Genomic DNA, 16,272 nt, shown 5'->3' on the forward strand with positions numbered 1-16,272 from the left:
ATATTAAGATGCTGGGTGCTCCATCTGTGATGGCTCTAGGAAGAGTCTGATAATTAAAGGTCTTCCTCTCTATATATAGCTTTACTTTAATATGTTTTACAGAGTCTCATATCTTCACACTTTCTAATTTTTACGCAATTTTTTTCTGTCCCGTCTTATGTTTTTCTCTTTTTTCCCTTCTGAACATCTTTACTTATTTTGAAGATCTATTTCCAACTGCATCTCTTTATGCACATTGATTGTGAGGGATTAGCAAGAGAAGCTGGGACCCATGCATGGTCACAAGCCAGGCAGTGGGCACCTTTGCTGGCACAAGCCCCACTGCCGCCCCAGCCCGGGCAGTGGCAGGACTGTGTGCTCTGCAGCAGCAGCCCCCAGCCAGGGACACGCAGGGCAGCAAGGCAGGGCGACTGCAGCTCCGGCCAGGCCCTGCGGCACAGCCTGGGATGAAGGCAGCTCCCTTGGAACAAGGTTGGCCCTGGCTGTGGCTGCCCTTCCAGCAGCTGACCCAGACCCCCACAGCCAAATCCCCATCTCCTGTGATCTTTGACCTCACCTACACATCCCCAGCTCATGTGTGTTCTTATAAAATCTAGGATAATTCCATCACATTGAGGAGCATAACTTTGTGCTTACCTCGCTATACTTGACAGCAGAACTTGATTTCAAAATACAGTAGCATTTTCATTGTACTACACAGAAACCATTCACAGACTCCATTTTTTGAATTTGACAGTAAGATATGTAAAATATACACAGAACTGAAACAACTTCTGTTTGCATTGAGACTCTCAAGATGTCAGAGAAGAAGGATGTAGTTTTCCTGTCAGTGTATAAATAATTCCTGAAGAAAAGCTATTACCATTGAAACTTGACTCAGTTAGCAAATGCTAATGACAGTCCTGTAATGTAAAATCAATAAAAGTTATTTGAACTAAACCCATGATTTGAGCAGAGTGGAAATACATTCAATTAACACGCATTCAAGTGTTCTAAATAAATGCAATCTCTTTATTTTTGAAACATCATGTTCTGTTCCAGTCATTTTAGCAGGGCTATATTTGGTACAATTTGGCCTAAGCCTACATAGAGCTACAACTTTCTAAGTGGAATCATTGCCAAGTACTTTATTTCTCCCTGTTCCTTTAGGAAAAAAAAAAAAGTTCAGATTTTACAGTTCTTTAAATTAATCATAAAATGAGTGTGTTACAAACTGGCAGGATGGAATGGATATATGTGCATAAATACAGAGAGATTATTGCATCTTTTGCTATCCACGCATTTTTTCATTGAACTGTCAACTTGTGTGTGCTTTCCACCAAAGTAATTTTCCAGAATTTGTGTCTTTGACAGAGGAGAGAGAATGCTCTTGAGTGCATGAAGCACATATCTCTCCTATACTGGAATGTGAAATAAAAGGTGAAGAAAAGCAGCCCTTTGCATCATTACTCTTCTCATGTGCCTTTTCTTTTAGGCTAAGAGCAGTTTTGATACTCTTATAGAAAATAATTAAATCAGGAAGCTATTAGAATGTACAGTCACCTCTCTGACTGAAGGGCTGTGTCCTGAATTCTTATCTCTTCTGTACTCCCCAGTAGATCAAAACCCAGTTGTGATAAAAGGCAATGCTGATTCTTTGCAAGAACTTAGGCACTGGCTAAGGTAACAGTCTAGATCACTCAGCCTGAACAGGAACCAAAAGGTTGCAGACCATCTCAGCCTCCGTGTCCTCTCCTGACCCGTGGACTGATGTACTAGGAGGTTTCTTTATTGGAAATGTCTGGGTAGTGCTTGTTTTATAGGTGTCTTCCAAATGGCTGAGACACAGTGAGGGCAAGGCTCAGGCCCAATCCCTGCAGTTCATTTGTAGAGGATGTTGTAGAGATAGCAGAGATAGCAGGAATAGCACTGGAGAGCAAAGCAGGGCTTGCCAGGAGCACACAGTGGGCTCATGCTTGCTTCCCCACATCTCCATCTACAGCTCATCTACAGAGTGAGAAATTTCTTGTTCCACTCCACAGTCCATTTGCAGCCCTGGTAAAAATCTTGGGACTAGGGTGGCCAAATGAGAGCACCAAATGTGTTTTGTAATGATGGACTTGATGAACTTACAGGTCTTTTTCAATCTAAATGCTTCTATGATTCCATAACTCAAACCCTATGACTTCTCTTGTTTATATTTGATCATAGTACTCTAGCCCCTCAATTGACTGAAGACTTAGGAAAAACAGCTGAGAAAAGGAAACTCAAAACCAGTTTATTGAGATTTTTTGTCAGATTATTTATTTGTATAGTTTGATCTTTTTAACTTGAAAGAAAGAAAACAGTTTTAATGCAGAACTACAATACTTTACATGGAACCCCCTCCCACAAACTCAGAAGCTACCTTTCACATACAACCTTTTTATCAATAAATATTGTCTGATATTGTCAATGTACTGGAAAAAAACCACATATATATTATTAGATATCCAAATACACTAAATCGAGATGATACACTCAAAGTGGCAAACCATTGCTTTTTTGAATGAGGCATAGTGGAAAGGATGCAGGAAACTGTAAGAACAATAGGTCTGGTCCCCTTTTCCTTTTCTCTTTATATAGAGATTATGAAGGAAGTGAAATGGTTCTGTTTCCTCACATCTGACCTGTGAGAAAAATAGCCTGTGCAGTCAGTTTTAACTTGGGAACACACACAAGCTCTATTTCCCAGTAATGGGATAAAGGATATGTATTCCTCAGAAAGTGAGTAAACAAAACAACGCCTTCATTTCTTCTGCTGTGAGATACTAGTCTCAAGCCTTCTGCTTGCCTCTGTGATGGAAACATTTTGATCTGTAGTAACCAGTTAACCAACATACCAAGTCTTTATTGATGACTATTTACTATATGCAAGCAGTTAATACAAAGCCTTTTGTATTTGTTAACACTCTTAACTAATTATTAGTTAACACTCACGTACTTTGCTTGCTCTGTGATATAATTGATTGTTTGAAGAAAAAAAAAAACCCTACCCCTCCAAACTCTGTTTCCTGTTAGCACTGTTATTACAGTTAATTCTGGATTTTAGAGCAGCAATAGATACACAAATTCTGGAATCATCAGCCTCCTCCTCACCCTCATCATTTCTACCAAATTCACAGATCAACAGCAGCCCACTTTCATGTCATCTAATATTGTTTTACAAGATTCCATTAAAGTCAAAATGGAGATTAACTGTTTACAGTGGAGTAATATGCTGGTTCCTAATACACTGCATGGTGATGATGCACTCCAAGTGGCAAACCCTTGCTTTTTTCAATGACGCATTGTGAAAAACGGAGGCAGGAAACTGTCAGAACAAGTTGGTGTAGACTTTCTTAAGGAAGGTTTGGATTCAGAGGAAGTACATTGAGAAGTTTTTGTAACTGTTCACAGAGAAAACACTTGCCTGTGTGCAAGACAGCTTTTGTGCTTCTTTCAGTAAACATAAAGGAAGTGGGATCTGTGACAGAGAACAAATAATATTGGCTTCAAAATATGACATCACAGTACCTTCAGAGGCAAATATTATTTTTGTACATGTAACACAATCACATAGGATTACTGTAAACCAAAAAAAAGGATGGTCATATATTTTCTTAATTCTATTTTTAAATCAAAGCTTCTGCTACATGTCAGAGATCCTTGAACATAATTTCCTCAAGGAAAATAAGAAAGGGTAAGACTTATCCCAGAAGCTTGGGATATACAATTGCAATTCACTTTGTGATGAAAAATTCCTAAAACTTAGGTTTTAGATGCAGGACAAAATCATCCCATTCGTAATCAAACCATGTGGCATTGATAAAAATGCAAATTAATTTCATCTTCTCATAGTTCTTAGCACATAGTAGATATTTATCTCCTCTCTGAAATCAACACACAGTTTAACCTTCTTCATCATCACAGAAATCTTCCTAGGCTATTAGGTCAATGTGCAAGACCACTGCCAGTGCTCCATGGGAAGCTATGCTGGGAGTCTTATCGTTGTTCCCTCTTGCAGTTTCACACAGCAGGAAATCAAATTATTTAGGATCAAATGACTTGTGGCTGCAGTGCCAGTGAAATTAATAAAATTTGATGACATGTGAATTTGAACCTCATTTGGATTTCAGTGCTGGCACTGTATCTTGAAGCTAGAAAATAATTCCTAAAAGGCAGTTTGTATACAGATCTTACCCTAAAAAAATACACTTCCCCATATGCAGGAAACAATAAAGTGTTTCTGTATGTGACTTTAAAAAAATATAATATAAACTCAGTGCAATTGCAAATATTATCAGATTCAAATGGTGTGATCTGCACCATAAGCACTGTTTTTCAGCTAAGAACCTGGAATGCAGATAAGCAAAATTACAGACAAAATTGCTACTTAAAAATGCTTATGAACAGGAATCTTGAATTAAGTGATCATTAACTGTCATGAATCCAGCAATAAAGAAAGTTTTCTTCCCTGTTTTTAGCCAACTGTAAACTTCTGTGAACCATGATTGCATGGTCAGCAGGTCTCGACATTTCACCAATTTAAAAAAACCTACTGTGATGACTTTTGCCATGACACAATTTCATATGCTAAGTAAATGCATTCTGACAAATGCAAATCCACAGTTCCATTTTAATAAGATGTCCTTCAGGAAAAGGTTTGATACAGTTCTGTCATGACTCATGATAAATGCCTGAGCTTTAGGAAGGAAATTTATAGAAAACCAATAAATAAAGATATTACATCTACAACTGTATTTTATATGAATGTGAATAGTAATTCCATATTAAAGTAACTGTCATATCTGCTGCTATTATTTGACATCTTTTATGGAAAGCCTGTATTTTTGGTTTTCTGAAAAAGTCCCCAAAATATCAGCATGTGTGTATATATATATATAGAAGGAAAGGAGAAAGGGAGGTGATTTTTTTCATGATGCATACCAAACAAGAGGACAGAGGGTCTGAATGATTCAGCTGTTCCCATGCTGTCTGGAGATCAGGAGATGTGCTGCTGTTTCCTTGTCAGATTTTTTGATACCAGGAATATGAGAAAGTATGTAGTCTTCATGTAGCTCTCTCTCAAATATTCAGCTCTTATAACAAAGAACAATCTAGGACACAGTACATTAAATCAGGTATTTATAGGGTTTTTTTCCTCTTTGTAAACTGTCTCCAAACACTGTTTGATGCACTGCTCTCCCAAAACATTAATGCACATCCTCTTTACTTCACATCTGTTTGTGTACAAAAGCATCACCCCCCAACTAATTTTGACTTTGTGCCTGTTGAGAAAGGCTTTGGGTTCAACCTTACAGTTTTCAAGTACCTGCTCTCAGACACATGGTTTGCTGTATAACTAATGCTATGGGCCCTGTCTTTTAGCTTGTATTGATACAGCATCTTTCTGTCATGTCATCCAGAGATTTACTCTTGGCTTAGGAGTGGAACGAGTAATTTCAGTGATTTACTTCAAGATTTAAAATACTCCTGTTTTCTATTCTCTGTAGTAAAGGTTTACATGCTAAATTTAGGAAGCAGAAGCATTATATTGTTCGAGGCACCTAGTAAATAATAAGAAGGCTGTGACGCACTGAAGCCATTCCTGAAATAACTCCTCTCTCTAGAACAGACATCAGTGAGCTTAAGTGAGTCATTCCATCTACCTCAACTGAAGTGCTCATTCAAGAACCAACACTGTCAGCACTCACTGTGTTTGTATTTGTAGTCTCTCTTGCTCTGAGGCTGGTCTGGCACATTTGCTTTTACATTAAAAGAAATATTTATGTTTTGCTAAGTTGCTTTTTCAACTCGCAGAGAGTAAAAAAGAGAAAGTGTTGGGGTTTTTTCTATTGTTCTCTTTTGGTTTGGTCGTTTTTGGTCATTATAGGAAAAGTAAGGCTAAGAGCCCATACAATTAATATTTTTAAATGTGGCTCTGCATGCAAATTCATGGAAAGTTTTCCAGAGCATCACAATGCTTTTCATTGTGGTTAAATTATTTTTTCCCTTGAAACAACTGCTGACTTAAGACAGAGAGAGTGGTCAATGAAGACAATGATTGGACCAAAAACTATGAAGATGCTTTGGATATGGAGTGCTGTTTTCCTCATTGATTGGCTTGTCTCAAAAAATATGTTGATTCTTCTGACCACCCCTAATATCCATATTATTTATTCCCCTCAGCTTTCTACAACAGCATTGACTTGAATTTTAATTTCTCATTGTACCCAAGGACCCTGTCATGTTCTAGAAACAGATATCTTAATATTTTCTGTGGGGTTACAAAGTCCACAGGAATAAGGGATGTAGTAGATCCTCTACCTCCACTTGAAATCTTTATATCATATTAAGACTTTTAAGACCTGTTTTAGACTGGGCTGATGTGGTTTTTGAGTCACAACCCTACAGCACACCTGTGCAATGGGTGCAGTACACCCATGGTGAGAAGAGACTCAGGGCAGGTTGATGGCACGGATACCTGATGGGGCTGGGCTAAGACAAGACATATCCACACACTCCTGTTTGAATCACAGCCCCACAGTTTCCATCCACCTTTGGAGACAGTAAGGAGAATCTGGCACTTTGAATAGGTACAAGTTACTGGTGTTAAAGCAAGGGGACAAGACACAGGAGGAATTGATGCAGAAGGAATTGATGTCTCTACTAAACCAACATGTCAAACAAAAATGTGTTGTAAGATGAAAGTAAGACCTGGATTATTTAAGAAAGCTGTTAAGATGATCTCATCTAACAGTGAAATCTGCAATCATGGTGTCAGTCCTAACAGTTTTTAGCTGGGGAGGATCTTGACAGAAAATACTGTGTGCACATTGATGCATATGCCTGTCTACACATAGGTACATATAATACAAAAAAAATTTAAAAGAACATTATTATACAAAACAAGAACAGTATGGGTTATCAACATATACTAGTAAAGTGAGACTGTCTAGTTAATATATGCTGGAAAACAACATAAATGGCCATTACCTAACAAATGACATTGAAACTTTCCCCTACATTTTTCAGACTTGGCCCTAATGGTGTTACACACCCGTCTCTGGAGAAACCTGTAACAACAAATATGTTTACCACGTGTTTACTGTAAACATTAAGTACCTTATAAAGCTAATTTTTCATGGGGTCAGAAGCTATTCAGATTCCATTCAGAATCAATGAACAGCTGAAAGGTAGAAGGAGACAAAGAGGTAAAGCTGGTAGTAACTGATAGTCATGACTAGTGCACTCAGTACCATTTCTGTTTGGACCTTCTGTGCTGTTCAAAGCTGTCATTGAAGGCATGGGGAAAGGCTATTTTAAATTACACAGTAAAATACCTGATGGTACTGAAAAATGCAAAGTGAGGAGAGTAATCCTAATTATCTATAACAGAACGATTAATTACTACCACTTTGGAAACAGCTTTCAAAACCATTGTGCATAGCCCTTAGGACTTCTCAAAAAGTCAAGTAAAATGTTGGCAATTTTTATTATTGGCAGTGAGAACAAAACAGAAAACATCCTTACATCTTTTGTATATACTATACCCACATGCTGAGTAATACTGACAGTTCTGCTACTTCAGTCCCAGAAACTAACACAGAATTGTTTGAAAAATTATAAAGAGAAACAAGAAGGATCAGCAACATGGAGACACATTCATTTTATATGAGATTAAATTAGGGAGTGTGATGGAGAAAGGAGAAGATAGAATAATTACTTGCTCCAGTAACTGCCAGGAGACAGGAGAAAAACCGATAGTTTTCATTGATTGCACTGTTTTCCAAATGCCTTCTCTTGGTCCCTGCTGGAGGCAAAATGTCCAGTTAAATTGATGGTTTGATGAGATGCAGTATGTCTACTGGGTTGTTCTCAAGCGATGTTTTTTACATCGTGCATAATTCCTCAGTTTGGCTGCCTTCATGGGCATCTGGGGTACAGCAACAATGAAGGGAGATGCCAAGGAAGGTCAAATCAGAATAGTCTGCTTTAAGGCAGAATCTCTTGAGTTTTAGGGAGCACTCCTACACAGCTAAAATGTGTAATGAATTATGAGTGTGATGATGACCTTCACCAGTTGTATGAAATATGTATGAGCAATTTTTCCATGTCCATCCTGTGAGCTTGTAAAGGACAATTTTACACTTCTTTCATTTTAAAAACAGCATCAATTTGTGGAAACAGAATGATGGGAAATCACCGTCTCCATAATTATCATGTTTCCTGCTCACTGCTGCTGGCCCTGTAATGACATAATCAGTCATTGAGTTCTGATGTTGCCCAGTTAATTTTTGTACTTTGCCGGTGTCTGTTACCTTAATTGTCATGGTAACAGATGGTTTTGATTTCTTATTAACCTATTTTAACATTACATTACTAGGAAGGGTCATGAAAGAAATAGCAACAAAAGTGTTTCAATAATCTCATAATGCTTAGAGACAAATATCTGGGTATAACACTTCCTTTTCAAAAGACAGACTTAAAAAAATATATTAGGTTTACTCAAAAACATGGGTTAAAAGAAAATAAGATGAGGAATTACAGAGTTTTGTTCATCTTTCTCAGATATATAGTTGATGCTTCTTATAAATTAGGGTCTATGAGTTAAAACTGAAGAGAATTTTTAACATAGATTTCATCATCAGTATAATAATATTAACTTTGGTCTGAAAAGTCACAAACTATTACTTGATCAAACAAATTATCCATAATAATAATCACATTATGCAAAGGCCTACATTATTTGTGCAAATGTAGTGAGGTTTTTTGATGATTAGGAAATCTAGATTATGTGCAACTGAAAGCATGTAGTTAACAATAAAACCAGAAGATAAGCACTTTTATTCTATACTGCTAAATGACTGGAATCTTCTACATATTTCATAACATACTAAGCAGATTCACTTTTAAAAGCTTTATCTCAGATCTACCTTAAAAACTACCTTTTTTTACTGTACAATTTAGCATTTAGTCAGCCAATATAACAAAGACCTTAGAAATGCAGTGTGCACATATGGCATCATATGCACAGAGCATCAGTGCTCTTCAGATACTACATTCTCCTGGGAATTTTCAATGTCTTTTGACCCAATTCAGATAGATTTAAATTCCATTTATTTTCTTAGCAACTTAATCTTGTTTTCCTAACTATCAAGGTGGTTTTTGGTTTTTTTGCAAAGAGCAGTCTTTACTGATATAAAATCATCATAATGTCTAATCTGTTCCAGAAAATATTTTGTTAGCATATTGAAACCAGAAAGCCGTATGGTTTTGGTGTTGTTTTTTTTTTTTTTTTTTTTTTTGTTAACTACCAAGGATTCTGCAACTGACTGATACTGATTATTAGGTGGAAAAGTTAATCTTTTCATGAAAACACCATCCAAAAAATCCCTTGGAAAAGCAATGGGCTTGGACTACAATCCCTGGAGTGATAAAAATGTGATCTTCTTGGCATCATTTCCACTGTGCAAATCAATTTATCTAGCTGCAGGTTTGAGCCCTAGCAGAGCTTGCTGCAGTGGCTTGAGGTGCCATCACCTATTTATTCCTCCTGACACCTGGGATGGGAGAATGTAATAAGGGACCAGCGCCACATGGCACAGCTCACAGTCTGTGAAAGAATCCGAGCCTCACCTTCAGAAAGTAGCGCATGAAAGCTGTGAATTGCTTTGAATTGAAGGGCTGGAAATAGCTTCTTTTGTCGAGTCTGCTTTAGGGGCAGTCATGCCTGATGAGGAGGTGGGAGAGACAGCTGGCAACGGCAATGCCTTCAGCTGCGGCAGTGGGAATTTTTGGGACAGCCTTGACTCTGACTCGGGGTTTGGTGGCTTCATTGCTTTGTAGGAGTTGGTGCAGCTCTCAGCTTAAATGCCTGAGTCCTTGAGAGAGGACGTAAACGTTTCTATGAGGTGAAGAGAGACAAGAGTAGTAATAAATGCCATGATACAAGACAGAAAAGTTCCATTCTTTCTGTAGTGTAGGGTGCGAAGATATGGGTGCTGAATGGAAACACAGATAGGCTGCAACACAACTTTGTCCACGGTAAACGGTGTTAATTTAGCTCGTTCATTTTCTTTGGAAGGAGAACTAGTTTCCTAGGAGAAAATAAATGGGTGGGGGGCACCCTAAGGAATGTGGCATGAGGTCACCCGGGGAAGCCAGCGGAGATGGGGCATACGGGGCACGGGACGGTGACGGAGAGCGACTGAAGCAACACGGTAAGTTACAGAGAGCTGGCCCACAGGAACAGGGGTGCCTGCTGAAGGCTGGCCTTGGAAGGCGTTTTACCCAGCAAACCCACCAGCGCCCGTGCCGCGGGAAGAATTTAACCCTGGCACGGCACGGGGAGAGGGGTCCCGGCAGGGCAGGACCGGATAGGATATCTCCCACAGCACGCCATCCGGGCAGAGCCAAGATGGCCGGGAGCGCCGCCCCGGGGCGGCGGAGCTCAGCGCGGGAGGGGCGCGGCCCGGCGGGGGCAGAGCCACCTCCGCCCGCCCCTCGCCGGCCCGGCCCCGCCCGGCGCTGCCCCACGGCTCCGAGCGGCCACGGCAGCGGCAGCGGGTGAGTGCCGGCGGGCGGGAGCGGGTCGGGGGCAGCCCGCCGTCCGTCCGTCCGTGCTGCGCAGGGAGCCGTCCTTCCCTCCCTCCCTCCCTCGGTGCCGGGGGCAGAGGCGCTGCCCGGGCAGCGGGTGCGGTGCCGCTCTCCCGGGCGGGGCCCGCTTCCCGGGGCTCCCTGCGCGGGCGGCGGCGGGAGCCGGATCCCGCCGGGCTGTGGGGAGCGAGCCGCGCTCTGCCTCCCAGCGCCGTCCCGCCCGGCCCGGGGGCCATCGGTGCCTGCGGGGGCACAGGGGCGCGGTGTGTGACAGATGCCCGTGTGTGTGTGTGTGTGTGTGCGTGTGTGTGTGTGTGTGCGTGTGCTCGCAGCGATTCGGCGTCCTTCTGCCAAATAAGGAGAAGTTTAATATCCATACCACCGATATACTGCCTTGCAGCAGTGACATTGGCGTCAGGAGAATCAGTCTAATAGCTGGCGTGCGCTTTTGATAGTTGGTGTGTTGAGCATCTACAGTAGCAAGCAAGTATTTAAGTTTTGAAATGCTGAGCATCCCTAGTCCTTGCTCAGCCGCGCTTCTCTGATCTCAAAAGTCTTGCCGAATAATGTAGAATTTAACTTTTTTTTTTTATTTTAAATAATGCTGTTTATATCGATGATTTATATGTATGAAAATAATTAGAAATCAGCGTGAATTTAAAGAGCTGAATGTAAAAAAGAGCCTTTCAAGTGAGAAGAACGTCTTTAAAGAGAAGACAATTATGCCGTTGTGATGACCAATATCAAAACCGGCAGTCTGACAAATAATGGGAGTGTAAGCGTTCTAAGAGATGGGTCATATTTTCCTTGCTGGCTTGTTCTGTTTAGTGCGGAATCCAGCAAAATCCGGAAGTTTGTGGAGTTCACCCGAGGCATTTGCAGCTGTGCAGCCTTGCTGCCCTGCCCTTTGCAGCCGTGGTCCCACGGCAGCACCTCCAGTTTCGATGTCACCTGTCGGTCTGCAGCTGATATCCGATGCAGTGCTGCTTGTACCATGCACTAGGGATGAAGCTGTGGTTCACCTGGGGCTTTGCCCCAAACCCATGCTGACGATTAAGCTTGCTCAGGTTTGCATGCTAAAAAGAAACAATTTTTTTGCAGGTGAATTTTGGATCTAAAAATCAGACTCTGCTGCAAAGGTTTTTTTGCCTCTTGGGTAAATCATAAGGGGTCAGGAAGTGGAACTGTGTCACTCTTGACTATTTTAACTCCATAAAAAAAGAAAGGAGGGGAAGCTTTTCTCTTAGGAAGAGTTTGTGATGCATTCAGATGTCTATTTTTTAACTCCACTTTCATACTAGTGCAGAAATCCCAGTTTCTTGAACAACAGAGTGAGTCTCAGTGCTCACTGAGCCCTTTTTAGCTAGTGCTCAGCTCCAGAAGCTCTCAGTGGCTTTTGTTCCAGGCTGCATTGTTGGCACACATGGAGGCTGCATTTCATGCTTTGCTTTGTCTGTGATGTCCAGTTTGTTTGGCTTACATCAATGCCAGTTTTTGCCTAAGGAGTTCAGCATCTAAGTGTGTCATTGTGTTGATGCTGCTTTCCACAAAAAACACCTTTCAGGCATCTGCAGTTGTTAACCTCGGGTGCTTTGTAGCCAGGTAGTGTTGTGTGTGACTGTAGTGCTGCCATATGCTGTGCCACATACTGCTAAACTGTTGCAAGGCATTGGTACACATTGGTGCAAATTGCTGCGTTTCATGGCAAAGAGGTGCCCAGGTTATGTTTGGCAGCGTAGTAGATTCTCAGGATCATTTTGGGTGGCAAAAATGTTGACTGCCTTAGGTCATTTGCATAGTTTGGATCAGTTCTGCTTTCAGTAGCAGGTATTGAGGAGCTGCTGTCCTTTCAGACACCATGTGTGTCTGTAACCAGCAACATCTTCCTAGCATATGTAGAAAGCTGTGGTGTGGTTTAAGAAACCAAATTTACCACATATTCCAGAGAGAAACTTAAAGGCAGATGTTCCATTTAGATTGAGGCCATCGATGGAAAGTTGCGACGCCCCTGAAGACGTGTGATGTTAGTGAGTTGCTCTGATTCTGTGGCAGCTTAAGCTCATTCCTTAAAACAAACAACTCTCCTCTTCCTTGACCTTCTCACATCTGTCATGTTTTGAGATTGGCTCTTTATATTTGTGTGTAGAATGTAACAAAACTAAAATTCTAAATTATCCTGTAGTCATGCATCTCCCAGCTACTGGGATTTATGAAGTGTTCTGACATTCCTAAAGAACTGGGAACATGCCAGAATGGTGCAAAGGATTTACAGGATTCCTAAGAAGTTTGTAATTTTTTTTCCCTTTTAGACCACAATGAATGTGGAACATGAAATTAGCCTCTTAGTTGAGGAGATTCGGCGGCTGGGAACCAAAAGTAAGTATTGTAGTACTTCTGTATGGATGTGGTCACGTTATACATGTATGTACATACATGTCACCATGCATGCATGTCATACACATGTAGTCGTGTTTCATCAAACTAAGAGCTTGGCAAATTCAGATGAGCAGGTAACCTGAAAACCTGCATATGCACTTCATGTTGGACTGTAAGGTACTGCCTGTGTTCCATCCTTTAAAGTAGTTCTGTTCTGAAGTTAAACATTTAAACCTCTGCAGCAGAGAGGATGGAGGCCTGCAGTCCTGCTCCCTGAATCAGCTGCAGGAGTTACCTTTTCTTTAGGCTTTCAATACTTGGTACAGTCACCACAGAAGGAAGTTGCAACTTCTCCTTCCACCTCCTTTCTTGGTGACTTCTTTGCTTCAGAATTCATGCATTTCCATTGTGTTCATGATCTTACTATTTGGAAGAAATTGGTCTGTATGCCTAAAACTAATCCAGGAGTTATATGTGTAGTTCCAAACTTGCTTAAATTTGCTTAGGAGGTACCATTTTCTCTTAAGATTCTCTTTCATTGCTAAAACTCCTATTTCTTTACAAATATTTGTGTAGTTTGTGGGTATGCTACCTGCTCCTATATGTCAGTTCTGGTGCCATTTGTTCAGTTCCACTTGTTTTTCAAAACCTAAATGCATATGTACATCTTGCATTTTTTACAACTGCATCTGCTTTTTAGGAATAACATAACTTTAACATATATTTTTTAAATTTCTGCTTTGTGTGAAAATTCACATTGCAGCCTTTTCAATGTGACCCTCAAAATTAATGAGTGGAAAAATTGTGAAAAAAATATTGTAATGTATGGTTTAGATTCAGGTTGGAGGAGCAGGGTGTTGGATTTTATCCTTTTGGGTCTCCCTCAATTTGAGATATTCTAGGATTTAAATTATTTGAAACTCATTTCCTCCAAGTGCTATGAAGAGGTTCAATAGCCTGTGCTTGTCTTAGGTTTCAGAAAGTCATCAGTAAAAGTAAACAGAGCAGATATATGGTCCTTGATACAAGTCTCTGTAAGGAAAGGCAAAGTTAGATTAGGCAGGAGTTCCGCCTAGTGTTTATCATCAGCATTCATAATATGATCCCAAATAAACTGGGAAACACAGTGGGGTTTTCTTTCAGTGTTCTCTGTGCCACCTTATCTTCCCAGGAATCTCCTAACTTGAAGGAAATCTACGTGATGTCTTTTATTTAGATGCTGATGGACAAGTGAGTGTGAAATTCGGTGTGCTGTTTGCTGATGAGAAGTGTGCCAACCTCTTTGAAGCCCTGGTGGGAACGCTTAAGGCGGCGAAACGACGGAAGATCGTCACTTACCAAGGAGAGCTGCTTTTACAGGGCGTTCATGACAACGTGGATATCATGCTGCTGCAGGACTGAGGCAGTGTTGCAGCTGTGTGTTAATGGAATTGCTTGAAACAGTTTGATCAATCAAACAATTGTTTGGTTTTCCACATACTCTTAATAAGGCTGATCATTCCAAGGCATTTTGATGTTTTTTCTATATCTTTATAGTCAAAAGAAAACTCCTATTTTGGAAAACATTCCCTTTTGTAAGTCTTCCTAAAATGGTACTGTATGTGGGTAATGTAAAAGATGCCAGATCTTTTTCTCTCTTTTCTTTTTTTTGTTTCTTTTTTTTTTTTTTTTTTTAATCTCAGGTAATTCTCTCAAATGTCTGGTGGTTATTTTCAACATATGAAGAAGAGGACTGGTAATTTAATGTTTACAAATGAAAATGTGCCATGAAAGTATAAAATAAAAGCACATACTTAAATTTGTGTTATTCTTACTGCTTTTGTTTCTCTTTTTATTTGCAATCTGAAATTAAAGCAAACTGAATCCCTTCAAGGAGCATATTTAGGCAACTGTTCAGAAAGCACAACAGAGAGATAGAAATAATTTGGCAGCGTGATTCAGTAGAAGAATGACTGCCCTTTGGATTGACCAGATTGTGCACAAGAAGGCATGAATGTTAAACATACCTCATTCATCTGTGGCAGGGCAATGTGCTTTTGTTTTCTTGTCCTCTAGACTTGTGGAGGAAGTGGGTAAGGAGCTCCCTGAGTGCTTCCATGCAGTGTCAAGCGGAAGTTAGTACAGCAGCTTCAGGCTGTGATTCCTTTCCTCATAGAAGTCCTACTCTCTCTAAATCTCTCCAGGCAGTAGGTGGCAGGGGAGGGGAAGAAAAAAGCCCTTTTGATTGTTTTCTAGCTTACTGCCAATTCTCTTTATCAGGTAGAAGTGTACCCTCCAGTAGACAGAAAAAGTTGCTGCATGAGGAAAGCAGCTGTGGGTAAGCAAAGTGCTTCCTGCTCTGTGCTTGCACTCCACAGCTGCAGCTCTTAAAGTTGCAGGATAGGTGAATTTCCCTTAGCAGCCCTCTACAAATGCAAAATGTTTGAAAAGTGTCTTCTCATTCACACATCCAGCAAATGTGTGCATTGTTATGGAATCTCTACAAAGCTGTGTATTTCCAGCTGCTACCCCTTTCGACTTGTTTTGCTCTGCTTTGTACAACAGGAAAACAACTTAGATCCTGTGTGGAAACAGATCTGGGCTGCCTCTGCTTGTGCTGGCCCCAGAATCTGGAGAGCAGGGAAGTGATACACAGAGAAACTTGAGCTGTCTGGGTCCAAGCCAGCTGGAGTGGAGCTCAGCACAGCTTACTGGCTCCAGGGCTCTGCCACTCTGGTGCAGCTCTTCTGCTTCCAGACCTGAGCTGGCAAGTGCCTGCACCCCTGTGCTCCTCAGGCAGAAAGAAGGGGGACAGAGATGCCTTTAAGATGCCTTCTGCCAGGGAGGGAGACCAGACAGCTGTGAGTTGCCAGACAACTACAGCTGGATTTTCTTCTGCTTCTGTTTTGCTGTAAGAGCCTGGATTGTCTGGATTCACAGAACAGCCTGAGTATGCTGACAGATACCAACTGCTTTGTGATTGTCTGAGATGCCAGTTTTGGTACAGAGGGTACCAACCTATCCCAGCCAGGAAGTAGCTCTCTGTGCAAGCTCATGACAGCTCTTTAGCGCTGAAGGGCTCAGCCTTGAAAATTTAGTAAAAACCAAACCAGTAAATGTAAGGCTCAGTGCTGAGTTTGAGCCAAGACAGGACTAGGAAGAGACCTTTATATCTCTCTTACTTTAACAATACTAATAAAAGTGCTCAGGGCTTCTGGGAACACCATGTAGAAAGAGACTTGGAATTAAAATAAATGTAACAATCAGAGGAGAGTGTAGCTTTGTGTACTGCCTGGGGCAGTTGAGTTTCATTTTCTC

At 40.9% G+C, this 16,272-nt stretch overlaps 1 protein-coding gene across 3 annotated transcripts; it reads left to right on the forward strand.

The window, feature by feature from the left end:
• Positions 1-10,427: 10,427 nt before the first annotated feature.
• On the forward strand, positions 10,428-14,773 carry ABRACL (ABRA C-terminal like). 3 transcript variants are annotated; one of them, XM_059468716.1, is made up of 3 exons: positions 10,428-10,569; positions 12,909-12,975; positions 14,192-14,773. In XM_059468716.1, exons 2-3 carry the CDS (start codon positions 12,915-12,917, stop codon positions 14,374-14,376), a joined length of 246 nt encoding a protein of 81 aa, XP_059324699.1. In that variant the 5' UTR covers positions 10,428-10,569; positions 12,909-12,914; the 3' UTR covers positions 14,377-14,773. The 3 variants fall into 3 exon arrangements, with proteins under 3 accessions (XP_059324699.1, XP_059324697.1, XP_059324698.1); XM_059468714.1 differs by lacking the exon at positions 10,428-10,569 and adding an exon at positions 11,356-11,374; XM_059468715.1 differs by lacking the exon at positions 10,428-10,569 and adding an exon at positions 11,648-11,666.
• Positions 14,774-16,272: the final 1,499 nt, after the last annotated feature.

This window comes from Ammospiza nelsoni, chromosome 3, assembly GCF_027579445.1.
Source record: "Ammospiza nelsoni isolate bAmmNel1 chromosome 3, bAmmNel1.pri, whole genome shotgun sequence".
NCBI classification, from domain to species: domain Eukaryota; kingdom Metazoa; phylum Chordata; class Aves; order Passeriformes; family Passerellidae; genus Ammospiza; species Ammospiza nelsoni.

Bases quoted from the DNA above. Each gene is read 5' to 3' on its own strand.
- ABRACL (XM_059468716.1), top strand. From the start codon at position 12,915: ATGAATGTGGAACATGAAATTAGCCTCTTAGTTGAGGAGATTCGGCGG. The intron at 12,976-14,191 runs GTAAGTATTGTA...TCTTTTATTTAG, and splicing joins TCGGCGGCTGGGAACCAAAA to ATGCTGATGGACAAGTGAGT.